At 36.1% G+C, this 19,545-nt stretch overlaps 1 protein-coding gene and 1 pseudogene across 5 annotated transcripts in view; both read left to right on the top strand.

Annotated features, from left to right (window-relative positions):
* Slc4a10 (solute carrier family 4 member 10) overlaps window positions 1-19,545 on the top strand; it is a 362,675-nt gene that overhangs the window by 283,145 nt on the left and 59,985 nt on the right. For all 5 annotated transcript variants that reach the window (XM_004651887.2, XM_004651884.2, XM_004651886.2 and 2 more), the window contains 3 exons: window positions 396-570; window positions 1,115-1,248; window positions 1,632-1,877. In XM_004651887.2, coding sequence (XP_004651944.1) covers window positions 396-570; window positions 1,115-1,248; window positions 1,632-1,877 — 555 coding nt within the window. The remainder of the gene's footprint in view (window positions 1-395; window positions 571-1,114; window positions 1,249-1,631; window positions 1,878-19,545) is intronic.
* LOC101600010 lies at window positions 14,605-14,978 on the top strand (annotated as a pseudogene).

Raw genomic sequence — 19,545 nt, 5'->3', positions numbered from 1 at the left:
CCTCCTTCACTTTCTGTTATGCTAAGTGGAATATACATAATTAGAAAATACATCCAAGATTGAGGACAGGCTTGATTGAGGTGGACTGGTTGGTATAGAAATGGAACTGATTGGAATACTCTTTGAATGCCATTATCTGAAATTTGATTGACAAACATCTCTGAATCTTGCTTGAGAAAATTTGGGATTTTCAGTTATTGACATAATATTTGTGGTACCATACTGGTGTAAAGCTGACCCTATAGATCATGATAATGCCATGTAGCAGGTTAATATGGGTCTCACCTCTGCTGATGGAAAACATATACTGTGACCTGGCAACAGAGTTCATGGGCATTTTGATTTGTGTATTTTATATTTGGGTTTCACTATTGTGTTTTCCCTCCATGTCTTAGGATTTTTGGGGGACTTATTTTAGATATCAAAAGGAAAGCTCCATTCTTCTGGAGTGACTTCAGAGATGCTTTCAGCCTGCAGTGCTTAGCATCTTTCCTGTTTCTCTACTGTGCATGCATGTCTCCTGTCATCACATTTGGAGGACTGCTGGGAGAAGCAACTGAAGGTCGTATAGTATGTATTATACTGTTCTTTGAACTTTGAACCTTGATCTGTTTTTAACATTTATAGTTAGGTAAGTGAGCATTTGCTTTTGCATTCTGTTATGAAGAAAAGTTTGTTATATGGTGTGGTAGACAAACTTCCTATGGATTTCCTAGATGGCTGGTGTAGCTAGAGACTTGGAATGGGATATCTCAGAACTACTAATAATGAATCTTACACAAAGTTCAGACCTGATGCCTTGTGCCTTTACCCCTGTTTTTTTAGCATGCAAAATGTCCATTTCCTATACATCCAAGCCATGTTTCAAGTTAGTGTTGGTGTCTGACTACTCCTGATTGGATTTAATCATCTTGTAAGGCAACAGAAATGTAAGGCAGCAAGGCAGAACGGGCTCTTCCTATTTGCAGTAATGCATTTTTGGTCTCCCTTTGGCAATTTCCTCATCCTTATTCCTTTGTCCTACCCATGATTGGTAAGCTTATGCAGGAGAATTAGAATGCTTTCTTCCTATTCAATGGCTGGATGTAATAGATCCATTGTTATCTCTTTACAGAGTGCAATTGAATCCCTTTTTGGAGCATCAATGACTGGAATAGCCTATTCTCTTTTTGGTGGACAGCCTCTTACCATATTAGGTAGTACTGGACCCGTCTTGGTGTTTGAAAAGATTTTGTTTAAATTTTGCAAGTAAGTGTCATTACTTTTGGCTATTATCACTTTCCTTTTCCTTTTACTATATTTATTTTTCTTCCAGCATCACTTTTTGAGGTCTGTATGGAATGCAATTGGATGATTTAATTTAGTATGTCACATGGGTCTCTCAGTGGACATATAGGAAAAGGTCAAAGATTTGTGTATATTGTTATGGAATATTTATAAAAAAAACAAGATTCAGTTCTAAGCATTGAGAAATGCCTTTTAATTTTGTCCTCTTAGATTTCTCTTTATATAACTTTAGATACTTGTGCTATTGCTTTTCACTTTCTGAATTCAGTTTATTTTCACTGACTTAAAATGGTAGCAAGCTGAAAAATGACTTTCTTCTCACACTTTTTTTCTTTGTCTTTTAGAGAATATGGGCTGTCATACCTGTCTCTACGAGCTAGTATTGGGCTTTGGACTGCAACTCTATGTATCATACTTGTAGCCACTGATGCAAGTTCCCTCGTCTGCTATATCACTCGGTTTACTGAGGAAGCTTTTGCTTCTCTTATCTGCATCATTTTCATTTATGAGGCTCTTGAAAAATTGTTTGAACTCGGTGAAGCATATCCAATCAATATGCATAATGATTTGGAACTGCTGACACAATACTCGTAAGTACTTTTTACTCCTGTTGGCTGTGGGGCTCTTTAAAAATATTGCTATTGTTATTGGTATAAGAAGTATGAGGGACTTCATCAGAGAGTATGGCTTAAATTTATTCATGACCTACAGCTTGGATGTTTATAAAATTCTAGAATCTAGCCACAAGAAAGAGTGAAAGATTAAAAATATAAATTTAATCACCGAGAATGAGAAATCAAATAATTAATTATGCATTTAATAACTGACAAATATGCAAAAATCCCCTCCCCCAATAGCACTTTTTTATTTATTTTTATTTTGTTGAAAACTTCCATAATTGTAAACAATATCCCGTGGTAATTCCCTGCCTCCCCTCACTTTCCTCTTTGAAACTCCACTCTCCATCATATCCCCTCCCTGTCTCAATCAGTCTCTCTTTTATTTTGATGTCATGACTTTTTCCTCCTATTATGATGGTCTTGTGTAGGTAATGTCAGGCACTGTGAGATCATGGATATCCAGGCCATTTTGTGTCTGGAGGATCACATTATAAGGAGTCCTACCCTTCCTTTGGCTCTTACATTATTATTGCCACCTCTTCCACAATGGACCCAGAGCCTTGGAAGGTAGACAGAGATATTTCAGTGCTGAGCGCTCCTCTGTCACTTCTTCTCAGCACCATGGTATCTTCTGAGTCATCCCAAGGCCACTGTCATCTGAAAAGAGAAGCTTCTCTAACCAAAAGTGAGAGTAGCATTAATATATGGGGTATTAACATTAAGGGAAGTGTTTACTGGGCAGTTTGGTGAGCATAGTATATAGATTTAGCCAGACACCAGCAGATGTTATACTCCTAGGGCCCCTGACTACCCGTGTTGTAGGTTTTCAGTATCAGGGATGTATTCTCTCCCATGGAGTGGGCCTCCAATAAAATTAGAGGGCAGTTGGTTTCCCCCATAACAGACATGCCTCTATTGAACCCATTGGCTCATTTGGCCTAGCTGGCCAAATATAAGGCTTGCAGTGTCTACTGTTGAGCATCTTCACTGGTGATTTCTTTTTTTCCCATTGAACTGCATGCAGCATAGCTTTTTCCAGCTTTCTGCCAGCTGGTCTATGTGGAAGAGGTTTTCAGCTCAGCTCTAGCAGGATTTTTGAGTGGCCTTGCAGCCCAAGTATGTGGCAGTAGGTATTACCATCTCTTCCTGGTAGGAAACCAAGGGCCTCAGAAATGGCCTGTAATGTTTTAGAGGCATCAGCAACCTCCCTGGCCAACAACTCCCTGGAAGGTATCCCATCTCTGGCACTGAAAATTTTCTAGTAAGAATCTATGGCTCTTGAATGTTCCATTGTCCAAAAAAGTAAGTTTCCATATGACTTATTTATATCCTCTTAGATTTTGATTAGCCCTCCCTCCACCTTTCCTTTACTTAATCTCTTCCCCTGACCTCACTTAGGCCTTTTCACATCTGATTCTTGGATTCTCACTATAGCATCTTTACAAAGAGTATCTTTCTAATGGTTTATTTGTTCAGTGTTTGACAAAGTAAGTATACAGTTAACCAAGTCAGTTTAATATATTTTGAATTTTTTTGGTAAAATATGTCATTTTCATCTTTATTTAAGTTCTTTATAACCTAAAGGAATGTAGTAATAAAAATACATGGTAGCCAGGCATGTTGGTGCACGCCTTTAATCCCAGCACTCTGGGAGATAGAGTTAGGAGGATCACTATGAGTTTAAGGCCACCCTGAGACTAGAGAGTGAATTCCAGGTCAGGTTGAGCTAGAGTGAGACCCTACCTTGAAGCCACCCCCCGAAAAAAACAAGATATAAGATTTAAAGGAGCAAGGTAAAAGAACTCATTGTTTGGTTGATGTCTGGAAGTATGATAAAACATAAAGGAAATTACCAGATTTAAATTTAATTTTGCTTTTAGATAATTATAAAAACATTAAGGTATCACTTGCTGCAAGAGATATTCCAGTTCAGGATTAAGGATAAGATTGACTTATTGTTCTACTTTCGGTATGCCAGAAGCAAGGAATTTTTCTAATGCTGCATCTGTACAATATATGTGGGCATTAAATGACTCATTTATTAAGTTTATAGTATTTTGGTTGGCCTTACATAGAAAAATTTTTGAGTAAATATTTGAAGCCATGTGCTCTTTACAAAACAGTTATAATCTCTACTTTACCACCAGTACTTTTCCTATAAACTACTTAGATATGCCTTTACACCTTTTAAATGTTTCTTTACTATTAGATATCCAAATTATCGAAACTATACCAAAATAATCTAATGTTATAATTTTGTTAAGAGAAATCATTATGCATTGTTGAAAATAACATGGTTCTTTGTATTTTAACTTTTTATTGGCCTCTAGATATAATTTAAAACAATGTACTATTTGGAAGCAAGAAAATTCAAAGTTAAAATGTAAAATGACTTTATCAATAAAATATAATAATGATAGTATTGTGGAGTTATGGGCAAAAATAAGGGTAGACGTCAGGGGCTCTCAAAAAAAAAAATTAAGCAGATGGTGAGAGCAGTCTGATCAGAATTCGGTAATATTAGCATGTCCCTTAGATATCTTTGTTAAGATACATACTGATCTCTGAATATATTTTAAGCCAGAAATAATTTAATTCCAGGCACTCTGCTAGGCAGTAGAGAAATCATGATGAATAATATTATCCTCAAAACCTTCAGTTTCTAAGGCAAAAGATAACATAAGATGAGTGTTGTGCTAAGAGGTGGGTATAGAATGCTATGGTCCCATGTTATAAGAGTAGCTCACCCAGATTTGGATCCTAAAGATTTTCTGTAGGAGCAACATAGAATTAAACAGCCCATAGCAGTCAGAACAGTGCAGAGAAATAGGACAAGAAAGTTGTTCAGACATCCAGCCTTGAAGCCAGAGATTCATTAAAGCTTTGACATATTTGTCAAATATTCAGAATAAATTATGGCAAAAAACCCCCTCCAGATCTTATTCCTTTGATGCAATGCTCAGTACACCAGTGAATATGAGTAAGCTCTCCAGAAGAAAGGCTCTAGAACAAATAAAGCATGTCTAAGCCGTAAGACTTTGAAGTGGTAGGACAGCCTCAGTTGTGGATTGACTCTGGTGGCCCTCCCAACTTCAGTGGCAGCTTCTTAGCACTTCATACTGAGGAATACAGTTGAATACTCCCTGAACCAGGGAGGAGCAAGTCTAGAGAAGCAAGTATTGTTCCCAGCTTAAAAGTAAAATAATAAAGAAAATTGCAAGTCAATAGATAAAAAGATAAGGTGGAGGTTGTAGAAAGCAAAAGATAAGAATGTGTGAAGAAATCTTAGAAAGGAGAAACAGGAGATTAAACAAAATCAAGAAAAGGGTTTAGAAAGAGAGCATTGTTAACTTTAAGAAATAGTGTTGGAGTGGTAGTAGAGTTAGACTTCGAAGCCAGTTTGCAAAAAAAGTAAGATGGGACTAGGTAGTAAAGACATGGAGGAAGTAGGGGCTGGAGAGATGGTTACCAGTTAACATGCTTGCCTGCAAAGCCTAAGGACCCAGGTTCAATTTTCTTGTACCCATGTAAACCAGATGTACAAGGTGATGCACACATTTGGAGTTCATTTATAGTAGCTGGTGGCTCTGGCATGTCCATTCTTTCTCTTTCTATCTGCTTTTCTCTCTCGTAAATAAAATTAAATATTAAATAAGAAAGAAATGGAAGGAATATGATGTCAAAGAAAATGAAAACTATACCTGTTGTATACCTGTTAACAAGGACAAAAAGATTTTAAGACAAGCAATTTGTTATAGAAAAGAGTTATGCATGCTTGGAATGTGGAAATACAGAGGAAATACAGCGATAGAAATTTTGAGGAAGGGGAATAAACAGGAGATTGTAGCCTTCAAGTAGACAAAAAATTATACAGTCCACATAAATAATGGAGCTAATATGACTAACACCTAGAGGATAATTTGAGAGTGAAAATGTCCATTTTTCCTCCCTGTCATAATGACCAAAAAAATAGTAGCCCAGATCCTGATTTTCCCCATGTTTCCCCTTCTGCTTCTTAAAAAGGGATCTTCACAGTTACTCCAAGCTTTGTTTGGAGAAATTCAGGTCTCTGAAACCTAGTTATTTGAAGGTTGAACATGCATGTGTGCTGAGCCCTGTGACCTGTTGCCCACATACCCTTTTCCTCAAAAATTAGGGAAGTAGAAGGAGTGGAAAGATGAGTTTAGCCTGATGCACAGTGAAGATTTAGTGTTCTTTGGCACTTGAAAGAATTATTAATAAAACTGGATGAGTTTCCCTGGGGCATGCAGTACTGATCAGACACCACTACTGCACTGGCCTCTCATTTTTGTTTTTGTAGTGTTGATTGTCTGGCTTCTGGTTAAGGATGATGGTATACATGTCCTCCAGTTTGAAAACTGAAACCCATTAAGCAGGTTTTCTACAACTAAAATTTATTGTTTGAATTGAACAGGTTTTCATGTTGTATACATGTATCGTCAGTTATTCGTATTACTTTCTGAGGAAGTAAAATCAACATTATTTTGTTGTAAATAGTGTACTTTTCCTAAGTGCATCAACAAAACTAACTAATGGACAAGTTTCATAAAGGCCACATACCATCACAGTAGTTTTCTTATTCTTGTCATTGTAAACATTTCACACTAATGAGTTTTTAACTATTATTACACAGTGTACACCCTAAGTTTTCAGCTTTAGGAGTTTCAGGGTGTATGCTTTTACATGTTTTATTAGGAAGATTTGTAGAAAGTTTCATAGCTCATATGTGTTATGCCTGAGATGGTGACTATTGCCAACTCACTATACCCATAACTATATATGTCATAATATGCAATATTTTTTTTCAGGTAGAAGAAACTAGAAAAAAGCCACTATTCTTGGTTTTTACGTCTATGATTTTTTTTAATATTTGAGTCTTCTTTATTCAGAATTCTCTAAAGTAATAGGTTACTAACTAAATAATAAAAGTTAATTTTAGAAGTTTGATTTCTCTTTTGGCATCTTACCCTCATGATGTGGTAATATATAGACCTTACTATATCTAAGCTATATCTATATTATCTATCTCTCTCTCTCTTTCTCTACCTATCTATATTATACTAGATGATCAAACTGAATATGTCAAGTTAGCAATAAGTTATGAGAATAATTTTTTTCTGGTTGCTTAGATTTTAGGGAATGGTAAAAATAGAATAAAATGCTATGCTTGTATAAGATTAAAATGTTTCTTCAATGTACAGTAATAAAATTCTCAAAGATGGCTACTTAAAGAATGATTAAGGATGTATAGTTTAAATTTTTTTCTTTCTGTCTTTATTTATAGACAGAGAGAGAGAGAGAGAGAGAGAGAGAGAGAGAGAGAGAGAGAGAGAGAGAGAGGGAGGAAGAGAGGCAAAGACAGAGGGAGGGAGGGAGAGAGAATGGGCACACCAGCACATCCAGCCCTTGCAAACAAACTCCAAATGCATGTGCCCCCTGTGCATCTGACTTATGTGGGTACTGAGGAATAAAGCCTGGAACCCTTGGCTTCAGCCATTTCTCCAGCCCTCAAAATTATCTTTTCAAAGGATGCAGCAGTACTTTGTAAATGGTTAAGTTAAAGCAAAGACAGGGTTTGTTACTGTAGCTACTCATATATGTATACCAGAGTTAAATACTACTAAAGGATGGTTCTCCCTGCTAAGAGATGATAAATATTTTTGCTTTTTAATTTTATTTCATTTTTATTTATTCCAAAACTATCTTCAGCTTTCTGTATAACCATAGATAGTTATTTGTTTTCAATGAATGTTATGGACATTATACTTAATGTCCTTTTCCTTAATTCCTTAACTTTTTATAAATATCCTTTAAGATGAGTGAAAACTAAAAAATTTATCCTCTATAGTCCTAGGATAATCCTATAAACATAGTTTTAATTATGTTTTATGCATTTATTTGAGTAATCTCTGTGTACCTCCATTATATTAATTTCCACAATGGCAGGACCTGGCATATTGGGCATATCTTTGTAGCTGCTATATCCACAAAGACACTTATCATAGCAATATGTTGGTTCATATTTTTGTGTTAAAATGTTTCTTACAAATGATATGTACATTTGACATAAAGGTTTTTCCGTCTAAAATGTCTATTTTAAGAAAATGTATTAACTGACACTTTCTAATCAAATAAAATTGTATGTACTCAATAAATGATTGTTCAATAAATGGACATTCCTATATAGTCAGCTTTACTAAACACTTATTATCTTTCTTTTCTGTTGTACTAAGTACTTGTAACTTTCTCATAATTATGGAACATCCTTATGGGGTACAATGTAATGTTTAAACACATATGTAAATTGTGTAATGTTCAGATGGGAGTAAAATTGTATATTCAACACTTGCCATTTTTTATGGTAAAAATTTCAATCTCCTTTTTGTTTAGCTTTAAAAAAGTGTAACACATTATTATCTATAGTTACTGTACTGTGCAATAGAGCATTACTACTTGTTCCTATCTGACAATGGCTGAGTAGCATTCAGTAACTCTTTTTTGTCACTCCTGCTCTTTTATTCTACCCATACTCTGGCAGCTTCATTCTTCTTTCAATCTCTATGACAAGAACTTTTTAAGGTTATATATATATATATATTTAGACACAAACATGTGGCACTTTTCTTCTGCTCCTGGCTTATTCCACTTAATGACTTCCTGTTTGGTACATTTCTTACAAAAATAGGGTTACACTCCTTTTCATTGTTTAAGAGTATTTTATTATCTATGTATCACATTTTCTTTATTCATCAGTTGTATGCTTTAATTGCTTCCACTTTATAGCGATTTTGACTAGTACTGCAGTAAACATGGGGCTGAAGCTGTCTCTTTGACAGAATGATGTCATTTCTTTTTGATATAAAGCCAGTAGTGGATCACATGGTAGTTCTATTTTATTTTACTTTTTAGAAGATTCCACACTGTTTTCCATAATGTTTGCACTAGTTTAAACTCCTTCCACCAATGTGAAAGGTTCATTTTTCTCCACATTTAATGGCTAGCACTTATTATTTTCTTTTGATCTTGGTCATTCCATACAGAGTGAGGTGGTTTCCTATTGTAGCTTGAATTAGTATGCAACTGACAGTACTACTGAATATTTGGTTCATATATTCATTGACCATTTATATGTCTAACTTAAAGAAATGTCTATTTATATATGTTCTCCATTTTAGGTTATATTATTATTATTGTTCTTGTGTTGAGTTGTTTGATATTTTTATACATTCTAGTTGTCAGATGAATACTTTCTAAATATTATCTCCCATTCTTATGATTGTTTCTTTACTCTGTGGTTTGCTTTGGTGTAAAAGAATTTCTAACTTTAATGAAATTCTGTTGAACTTTTACTTATTGTACTTCAGAGTCATACCCCCCAAATTCTTACTCATTCCAATGTTTCAAAGCATTTTTCCTGTTTTCTACTAGTAGTTTCATGGCTACAGATATCATACCTACATATCAAATTTTTTGTTGTGTATTTTGTATGTGGTGATTGGGGTGTATTTTAATTTTTCATGAAGTCTACTCTTATTTTAATGTGAAAGTCTTGTTTCCAGTAGCAGTAGTATCATTGGTAATTGTTTATTATTTACCCAATTCATATGCCCATCCCTGTAATAGATTATGGAACTCTTATGAACAGAATTAGTGTATCTTCATCTTTCTACATCCAGACTACTAATTGATTGATAGCTCCCTGTAACCTTTATTAACAGTATCATTCAATATGTCATTTTTCATATTACTTTTAGCTAGTTTTTTTTCTTACAACTAAAGTTTAAATTATCAAATCAAATATTATATTAATTAGTATTTACTATTGACATAAGTTCTTTTACATAATGATATATCATAGAAAAGAATAAAAAATATTTCCAAAATTGTGCATTTAAGACCAAGAAGAATATGTACTTATTTGAAATAAAATGAAATATAGATGGGGAAATTATAAGAATTTAATATGTACTTTTAGTATTAACTACTAGTAGTGGTATTTTACCAAATTATGTGAAACTTTTACTAGGCTCCTTTTCTCATGCCATGTAACTATATATTTGAATGATATGCTAAGAAGTTATTCATAAGGTGAATCATTTCTAAGAATAAAATCCAAGGTATGGAAATAGATATAAAATAGATTCATAAAAGACTTGTCACTGTATTATGCAAATAGCAACATCAATAGGAACAAATTAGGGGCTGGAGAGATGGCTTAGGAATTAAGGCATTTTCCTACAAAGCCAAAGGACCCAAGCTCATTTCCCTAGGGCCCATGTATGCCAGGTGCACAAGGTGGTGCATGTGTCTGGAGTTCATTTGTAGTGGCTCGAGGCCTTGGCATTCCTTCTCTCTACTTGCCTCTTTCTCTCTCCCTTTCTCAAAATAATAAAAATTTAAAAAACTATTAATTAAAAAATCCAAACAAATTGTTTAATAAAGAAGGATGAGTTAGTAAACTGTACTTGCTCTCTTAACATTCTTTGTATTACATTGTGTGTTCCTCTCAGCTTCCTTTCTCAGGACATGTCTCCTTTAAGATATTTGCTGTACACTTCATGCATTATAGAAACATGGATTTTCTTATGATATAATGCCTTATAAAAATTTTATGTGGGGGTGGAGAGATGGCTTAATGGTTAATACACTTGCCTATGAGGCCTAAAAACTCGCATTTGACCCTCCAGGTCCCTTGTAAGCCAGATACACAGTGACACAAGTGCACAAGGTCACACATGTGCACAGGGTGGTACATGTGTCTGGTGTCTGGAGTTTGATTACCGTGGCTGGATGCCCTGGCATGCCAACCCCCCTCTCTCTTTCACATAAAACTATGTGTAACAGAATATCTTGAATTAATATGTAAGAGATACTAGTGAAAGAAATATACCACAAATCTTGATTGCTGTGGTACAAAGACTATGGGAAATTTAGTTTTATTGTTTCCAAATAAAATAATATTCTGTGTTATGGTTTTATTATTTTTATGTGAAAATACTATTTGGAATAAACCATCAAACATATTTGGCTTCTGCACATAGATTATTCTATGACTTTGGTGTCTTAGATTAATAACCAATTTGCTACACATCACTCTGGGGCTACTTCAGTCAATAAAAAGACTTAGAAAATGAATCACAAACCATTACTATTCAGTGAGCATAGAAAGGTACTATTAATAACTACAAAGGCAAAAGGAGAGCATCTGTAGCCCAGGGACTAAAATTAATAGCAATGTAGAAAGAAGTTCTACCAAATTATGTTTTCTAGAAGACAGCCACATGCGCAAGTGTAGGGGAAACTAAACACCTCCATTAGTCTTGAAACAAAAGCAATGACTTCTGGATGAAGGCATTTAATTATAATGTTTATCTTATCATTATGTGGACACATATAAATGAGAAGGCCTAGAAAACATGCTTTCCTGTGGGTAGTAGAGGGTAGTAGTAGAAGACATGTTTTATAAAAAGTATATTGTAAGCCAGGTGATCTAATGCTAAAAATCAAATCATTGACATTTTCTTAATATAGAAAATCTTTAAATGTAGAGAAGTGCAAATACTTCTTTCCAGTCCAGGAGCTTCGGATATTAGTCATAGTAGTAACAATAACCATAATTATGGTGCCAAATACATAACTAATAATTACTTATAGCAGATGCTGTCTGAACTTCTGCTTACATTAACTCATTTGCCCTGATCCTAACCCTGTGAATTGATTGCCAACACCATGATGAATAAAATGGAATACAGAATAATTAATTAACTTGCTTAAGAGCACTCAGCTAAACATCTGCATTTAAAATGGACATTCCAGTGAGCTAAGCCACAGTATGCACCTAAAGAAAATTTTAGTATTAATACTTCCATTTTGTTCACAGAATCACTGGTAATTATTTTGGGTAATTTTAACAGAAGAATATGTTCCTAACTCACGCTTTACCTCTTCACAGTGCTATTTCTGTTTTTCATTTTATTTCTTTAGTTTTTTAGTTTGGATAAAAATAATTAGGACTGAGTTTAGTATAGAGGAAGGATAAGAAGTACTATTGCTTTCATTATATTCTTTATTTATCTATTGAGTTCATGCCTACGAATATGAGATCTTAGTAGCCAAGAGCCTCTTTGGAGCTACTAAGGTTTGGTACAGAGATTTTTTTTGGGGGGGGAGTGTACTCTACCTGAGATTGAACCTAGTTTCCACAACTGCCAAGCAAAAACATTCTATGGCTAGCTATGTCCCCAGTAACAAAGATCATTTTTAAATGTCCTGATTGAGCATATAGCCTCTGAGGTCTGCCTACTGAGAGTTCTCATGTGTGAACTCTAGAAAGAACAATAATTTTATTATCTATATATGATGGCTACAATGATAAAATAAATGTTCAGATTCTAAACACACTTTTTTATAATTTTGGATTGATTTATGGATGAAGAAAATCATTAACCAGAGAGTGTCCCACCAAGCAAGCATAGATAACTAAATATCCACTCCAAAGTATGTCTCTTCTGAGAGTTTTGGATCATATTTATAACCTAGATCTTCCAGAAAGGCACTGTTGAAGGCTAAATGCCAATACAATCCCAGGGACTTAGTGATACATTATGCCTGTGTACTCACTAATGCAATTCAGCCATTTCAGATGGCAGAAACTATGTCCTGAAAAATCTCTACATGTTGAGCACAATGAATGGAGAAGCCATACCACCACTAGGTTGATATGTGACTATAAGAAATATGACAGTAAACAGTGGCACTGAGAGAACTGGATATAGTATAGTTGTCTTGCTGAACAGTAAGACTTCAAGGGGATTTTTGTGGAAATATTGTAGACAGGTCCTGGTAAAGAAAAACTGGGAGGAAGAAGTAGTGAAAAATATAAATGACTTCATTTCGTCCAGAGCCTTTTTACTCTTCTGCTATCCTGATGGAAATGGCATGAAGTTATGTCTAGAAACAGCATACTATACTGAAAGAACAATAGTTCCAGGGCCAAGCAGTCATGGACTCACATTTAGTTCAGTTAGCATGGGCCAGAAACAGTTATCAAATATTTAGCTTCTCCCATTTAAAAAAAGTATTGAGGGCTGGAGAGATGGCTTAGCTGTTAAGCGCTTGCCTGTGAAGCCTAAGGACCCCTGTTCGAGGCTCGGTTCCCCAGGTCCCACGTTAGCCAGATGCACAAGGGGGCGCACGCGTCTGGAGTTCGTTTGCAGAGGCTGGAAGCCCTGGCATACCCATTCTCTCTCTCTCCCTCTATCTGTCTTTCTCTCTGTGTCTGTCGCTCTCAGATAAATAAATTTAAAAAAAAAATTTTTTTTTAAGTATTGAAATTATGGGGCTGGAGAGATGGCTTAGCAGTTAAGCACTTGCCTGTGAAGCCTAAGGACCCCAGTTTGAGGCTCGATTCCCTAGGACCTATATTACCCAAATGCACAAGTGGGTGCACACGTCTGGAACTCATTTGCAGTGGTCGGAGGCCCTAGCATGCCCATTCTCTCTCTCTCTCTCCCTTTCTCTCCTCCTTCTTTCTCTCTCTGAGTGTTGCTCTCAAATAAATAAATAAAAATAAATATTTTTTTAAAGTATTGAAATTAAAAGATTAAACTAGAAGCTATAAAAGTACCTTCCTCTAATTCCTGGATCCTCTGCTCCCATGGGTGCATGGGCAGGTGAGCAGGTTAGATCTCCTAGTTCCTTCTCCACATCCCCTTTCCCTGGTCCCAGTTTCCTTGCATCTGGCTTGGAGCTACCTGGACCCTGCAAGTATGCTGCAGAAGCAGTACCCTTGCTTCTCCTTTTTGATTGAATGTCACCTTGGTCCCCAATTCCCGGATCCCCTGCACTGGAGGCTGCAAACATGGAGAGAATAGATTAGAGCTCCCAGTTCCTTCCCCAGCTCCCAGTTCCTTGGTCTTCCTTCCCATGCTGCTGGCTTGGGGCACCCTGACCCAGCCTCTAAGTTTTCATGTTTCCTGATTGACTCTCCCTGTGGGTTCCCAAATTTCTATTCCCCTGAGCCAGAGGTTGCACAGGTCAGTGTACGACCTGGTCTCTTGCCCCTGGCTTCTCAGCTTCCTGGTTCCTGGATCTGCAACCCCTTGTCCCCCTGTGCTGAAGAGTGCTCACAAGTGGAGTGAGTAGTCCTGACCTCCCAGATCCACCTCCTAACCCCCCAGGTACCTTCCATGTACGTTGATGTACAATCTGAGCATCTGTGCTTATAACCCCATCATACATCAACCCAGTTCACATTTAAACAGAACACTCACTGAAGATTTTACAAAGATAAATACTTGCTTCCTAGTCAATAAAATAAAACTTTCCCCCCAGATGGGTAGACAAATGCAGAAAGCCAAACAAAAGTCAGAAAACCGAAAGATCTACACCAAGGATGCCTAGTCCCACAGTAGAATACTGCAATGAAATCAGAGAAAACAACTGAATTTGAATCCCAAAATGAAAACACAACAAGCAATATGATCCTGATCTAAAGACTTGCTGAACTGGAAGAAAACCATTGACAACAAACAATTGCATAAAATAAATTGAGCAGAATTGTCTCTTAGAGAACACAGTTTTTGTCACTAGACTTAATTAAAGAAAACCAGGGAAGGCAGAATTGGGCCAATTTCCTGTTGGCATGCTGTGGCCATGTTTGTTTCTCTGGTAAAACATGGCTAAAAACTTATGGAGTAAATGGAAAAAGAAGATGTGTGATGGAAAGAGAAAAAAGAATGCTCTAAATGAGCTCAACAGACTTAACAGTATTCTCAAAGTTGACAGTGATGTTTGAATGAAAGATAGTCAAGAGATAGCAACTGTGGTACTACCCAAATAGTGCAGGAAAAAGTTCACTGTGTGATAGAAGAGGAAAAAAATGACATGAAAATGGAGATTGAGATTAAGAGAAACAAAAACATTCTTCTAGACCAGAATGGACAGTACTCAGTGTTCATGAACCAGAGTGAGAGGAAAAAGCTGAAGGGCAAGAAAGCAAAAGGAAGGGGGAAAAGCAAGGCAAAGGCAGTGAAGGGTCTGGCCTGGTAGACACCTTGCACATAAGAGTGCCAGGCCTGGTAGTCATTGCACACGTGAGAGGGCCAGGCCTGATAGAAACTTCACACATGAGAGTTATAGACCTGGTATTTGCTTCACATGCACGAGTGCCAAATCAGACCTGACAGGGTTTGATTGCAATGTGTATACCAACTTCATTTCTCAAAAGTAGAAGCTATTTGTTGCCATACTTAAAAAAAAAATATTTTGCTGTTTATTTATTTGGCATAGAAAGAGGGGAGAGAGAGAGGATGGGCATGCCAGAGCCTCCAGCCACTGCAAACGAACTCCAGACTTGTGCAGCCCCTTGTGCATCTGGCTAATATGGGTCCTGGGGAATTGAACCTGTGTCCTTTGGCTATGCAGGCAAATGCCTTAACTGCTAAGCCTCCAGCCCTTGTTTCCAAATTTTAATCTGACCTTTTCTTCTGTAATGTAAAACATCCAATTTGTTTTGGAAACTTAAGTTATGCTAATATTTTAACTGGAGACTCCTGAATATCCAAGTATTATTAGATACTACAATTTTGTCAAGTATTACATGGTTGTAATTATTTGACCTTATAACTTGGCAGTAATAACAAAGACAACTGATATGCTGACAAAATTTATGTATGAAGCTATTAGAAAATTTAAAAAAGAAATCTTTGGATCTTATGAACTGTTTATTTGGAGATTTTATTCTGTATAATTCTTTTTTAAATTTTTATTTATTTATTTATTTGACAGAGACAGACACACAGAGAGAAAGACAGATAGAGGGAGAGAGAGAGAATGGGCGTGCCAGGGCCTCCAGCCTCTGCAAACGAACTCCAGACGTGTGTGCCCCCTTGTGCATCTGGCTAATGTGGGACCTGGGGAACTGAACCTCGAACCAGGGTCCTTAGGCTTCACAGGCAAGCGCTTAACCACTAAGCCATCTCTCCAGCCCTGTATAGTTCTTAATGAAAGATATTTTTGTATGTAGAAGGAAAAATAAAAGAAAACCAGGGAAGCCTCAGAAGAGATATAAATGTATTATAGGTGAATCAACAAATAGATTATCTCAATAATCAGCTGATTAAGCTTAATGAAGACATGTTTAAATGCAAGAATTAATTCCAGAAGTATCAAGAAAAGCAGACCTTGAGCTGAAATCATACCTCAAAATGAGATGGACATAATGTAAAATAACCCAACAGAAAACGAAAATCAAATAGAGCTTTTAAAAACCTCTCGAACACCTCAGTAACAGAGTCACACATGTAGAAGAAAGAACCTCTAAGCTGGGAAGACAGGACATAAGAAATTGATTGATAGTCCAAAAACTTTGTTAAGTTCAAAACACCATCTGAACAGAATATGAGGGAACTGTGGGATACCCTAAAACAACCATACACCCAGAGAAGAGAAAATCCAGGCCAGAGACATAGAGAATACAGTCAACAAAACTGTTCAAAAAATTTTTGTCAATCTTGCAAGGGAGGTCCATCCAAATACAAGAAGTTCATAGAACAAAAAACAGTCCCAAATAAGAAACTCTCCAATGGACATCACCGGTAAAACTTAACAATGAAAACAGACAGTGCTGAAAGCAACAAGAAAGAAACAACTCACTGCATACAAAGGGAACCCCATCAGAGTTATCTAAGATTTCTGAATGGAAACACTGAAAGCCAGAAGGGCCTGGAATGGAACACTTCAAAGTCTAAAAACCTATGGCTTCCAACCCAAACTACTGTACCCAACAAAAGTATCCTTCAAAATAGGTGGTGAAAGGAAAAGTTTCCATGAAAAAAATCAACTCTATGCTTATATGAACACAAAGCTAAACCTACAGAGAATACTTAAGGGAATATTTCACATAGAAGAGTCAAACAACCAATCTCAAGAGCCTGTAAGAAGAACACCATAATAACCAAAACTAGAGCAGGCTCAAAAAATTACAAATCCCAAGAAAGCACCAAACCCCATAAGGCACCCCATCATGGCAGGGATTAAATCTAACCCAGAGGTATAGCCTTAAATATTAACAGCCTTAACTTACCCATCAATAAATACAAGCTAACAGGGTAGATTAAAAAAATGGACCCTCTTCTCTGCAGTCTTCAAGAAACCCACATCACCACTAAAGACACACACCGTCTCAGGGCAAAAGGATGGAAAATGATATTCCAAACAAATGGAAATAAGAAATAATATTAATACCGGTCACTATATTAATATCTGATCAAATATACTTCAAAAGTTATCAAAAAAGACAAAGAAGGCCACTTCTTACTCATCAAGAGAATGATCCAACATGAGGATATCACAGTCACAAATCTATATGCAACAAACACAGCTGCCTACAGTTTATGAGAACAACAACAACAAAACTTACTTGACAACAAAACAAAAATAAACGCCAACACTATTACCACTGGGGACTTCAAAACTTCACTGTCATTAATAGACAGATCATCCACAGAGAAAATCAACAGGGAAGTAATAGAACTCAACAACACATTAGATCAACTAGACCTAACAAACATCTTCATAACTTTCCACTCCAACTCTACAGAATATACATTCTTCTCAGCAGCCCATGGAAGCTTCTCCAAAACATACCATGTATTAGGCCATAAAGCATGTCTACATAAATTGAGGAAAACTGAAGTAGCTTCCTGCATCATATCAGATCACAATGTCTTAAAGCTAGAAATTGAGAAAAAGATACATATCAGGAAATCTATCATTCCCTGAAGACTGAACAACACAATTTTAAACAATGAACAGGTTGTGGAAGAAATTAAAAAAAAAAAAAAGAAATTGTAAATTTTGTAGAATTGAATGATAATGAAAACACAACTTACTAAAACCTATTGGGCACAATGAAGCCAGTCAACCCCTGGCCAATTCGATAAAGTGAAAAAAAGAAAAGTATCAAATTAACAAAGTTTGAAATGAAAAAGGAGAGGTCACAACAAACATCAATGAAATTGGAAGAATCATTAGGACATACTTCCAAAATGTCTACTCTACAAAATTGGATAATATGGAAGAAATTAATGAATTCCTAACCACATACCACCTACCAAAACTAAACTCAGAGTAGATTAATCTCCTAAACAAACCTATCACATCCATGTAGATTGAAAAGATAATCAAAAACCTCTCCCAAAAGAAAAGTCCAGGACCAGAGGGTTTCTCAGCTGAATTCTATCAAACCTTGATTTTAGAATTGAAATAAATTTTTATCAAGTTGTTTCACACAATTGGAGATCAGGGAATGCTCTCTAACTTCCTCTATGAAGTTAGAATCAACCTAATACCAAAACCAGACAGAAATACAACAAGAAAATAAAACTATAGCCCAATATCCCTGATTAATTTAGATGTAAAGATCCTGAACAAAATCTTCACAAACCCAGTACAACACATCAAAAGCATTACCACCTTGATTAAGTAGTCTTCATCCCAGGAATGCAGGAATGGGTCAATATATGGAAATTGGTCAAAAAAATATACCACATAAATAAAGTTAATGGCAAGGACTATATGATCATCTCAATAGATGCAGAGAAGGCCTTTGACAAAATACAACACCACTTCATGATCAGAACACTGGAGAGAATAGGCATGGAGGGTATATGCCTCAACAAAATGAAGGCTATATATAAAGCACCTGAAGCCTAAAAAATACTTAAGGCAGAAAGACTCAGGATGTTACCATTGAAATTAGGAACAAGACAACGGTGCCCACTGTTACCACTGTACTTCAACATAGTTCTAAAAGCACTAGCCCATGCAATAAGACAGGAGAAAGAAATAAAAAGGATACAAATTGGAAAAGAAGAAGTCAAGTTAACCCTATTTGCAGATGTTATAAGTGACCATAAAGTCCCCATCTCAAAACTTCTCAAGGTGATTAATTCCTTCAGTAAAATGGAAGGATACAAAATCAACACAAAAAATATAGTAGCCTTTTTATATGCAAAGGACAAATATAAAGAGAAATCACTGAGGCTGTCCCATTTTTAATAGCAACAACAACAAATAACTTAGAATAACACTAACCAAGGATTTGAAAGACCTAATAAAAGCACTCAAGAAAGAAATCAAGAAGGACTTGAGAAGATGGAAAGACCTCCCATGCTCCTTGATAGGTAGAATTAATATTATAAAAATGGAAATTCTTACAAAATCAAAATACAGATTTAAGACAATACCAATTAAAACTCGACCATCACTCCTCACAGATTTTTAAAAATGATCTTAAAATTCATATGGAATAGTAACAAGCCATAAATATCCAAGCATACCCTCAACAAAAGAAATACCTCTGGAGTGATCACCATATCCTATCTCAAACTATATTACAGGGCTGGAAATACGGCTTAGCAGTTAAGGTATTTGCCTGCAAAGCCAAAGGACCTCAGTTCAATTCCCCAGGACCCACATATGCCAGATGCACAAGGTGGCTCATTGTGTCTGGAGTTTGTTTGCAGTGGCTAAGGCCCTGGAATGCTCTTTCTTTCACTCACTCTCTCTCTCTCTCTCTCTCTCTCTCTCTCTCTCTCTCTGTGTGTGTGTGTGT

The sequence above is a fragment of the Jaculus jaculus genome, chromosome 4 (genome assembly GCF_020740685.1).
Source record: "Jaculus jaculus isolate mJacJac1 chromosome 4, mJacJac1.mat.Y.cur, whole genome shotgun sequence".
Lineage (NCBI taxonomy): Eukaryota > Metazoa > Chordata > Mammalia > Rodentia > Dipodidae > Jaculus > Jaculus jaculus.
Note: the sequence above shows the minus strand (reverse complement) of the source record. Positions and strands in the feature narration are given on the sequence as shown.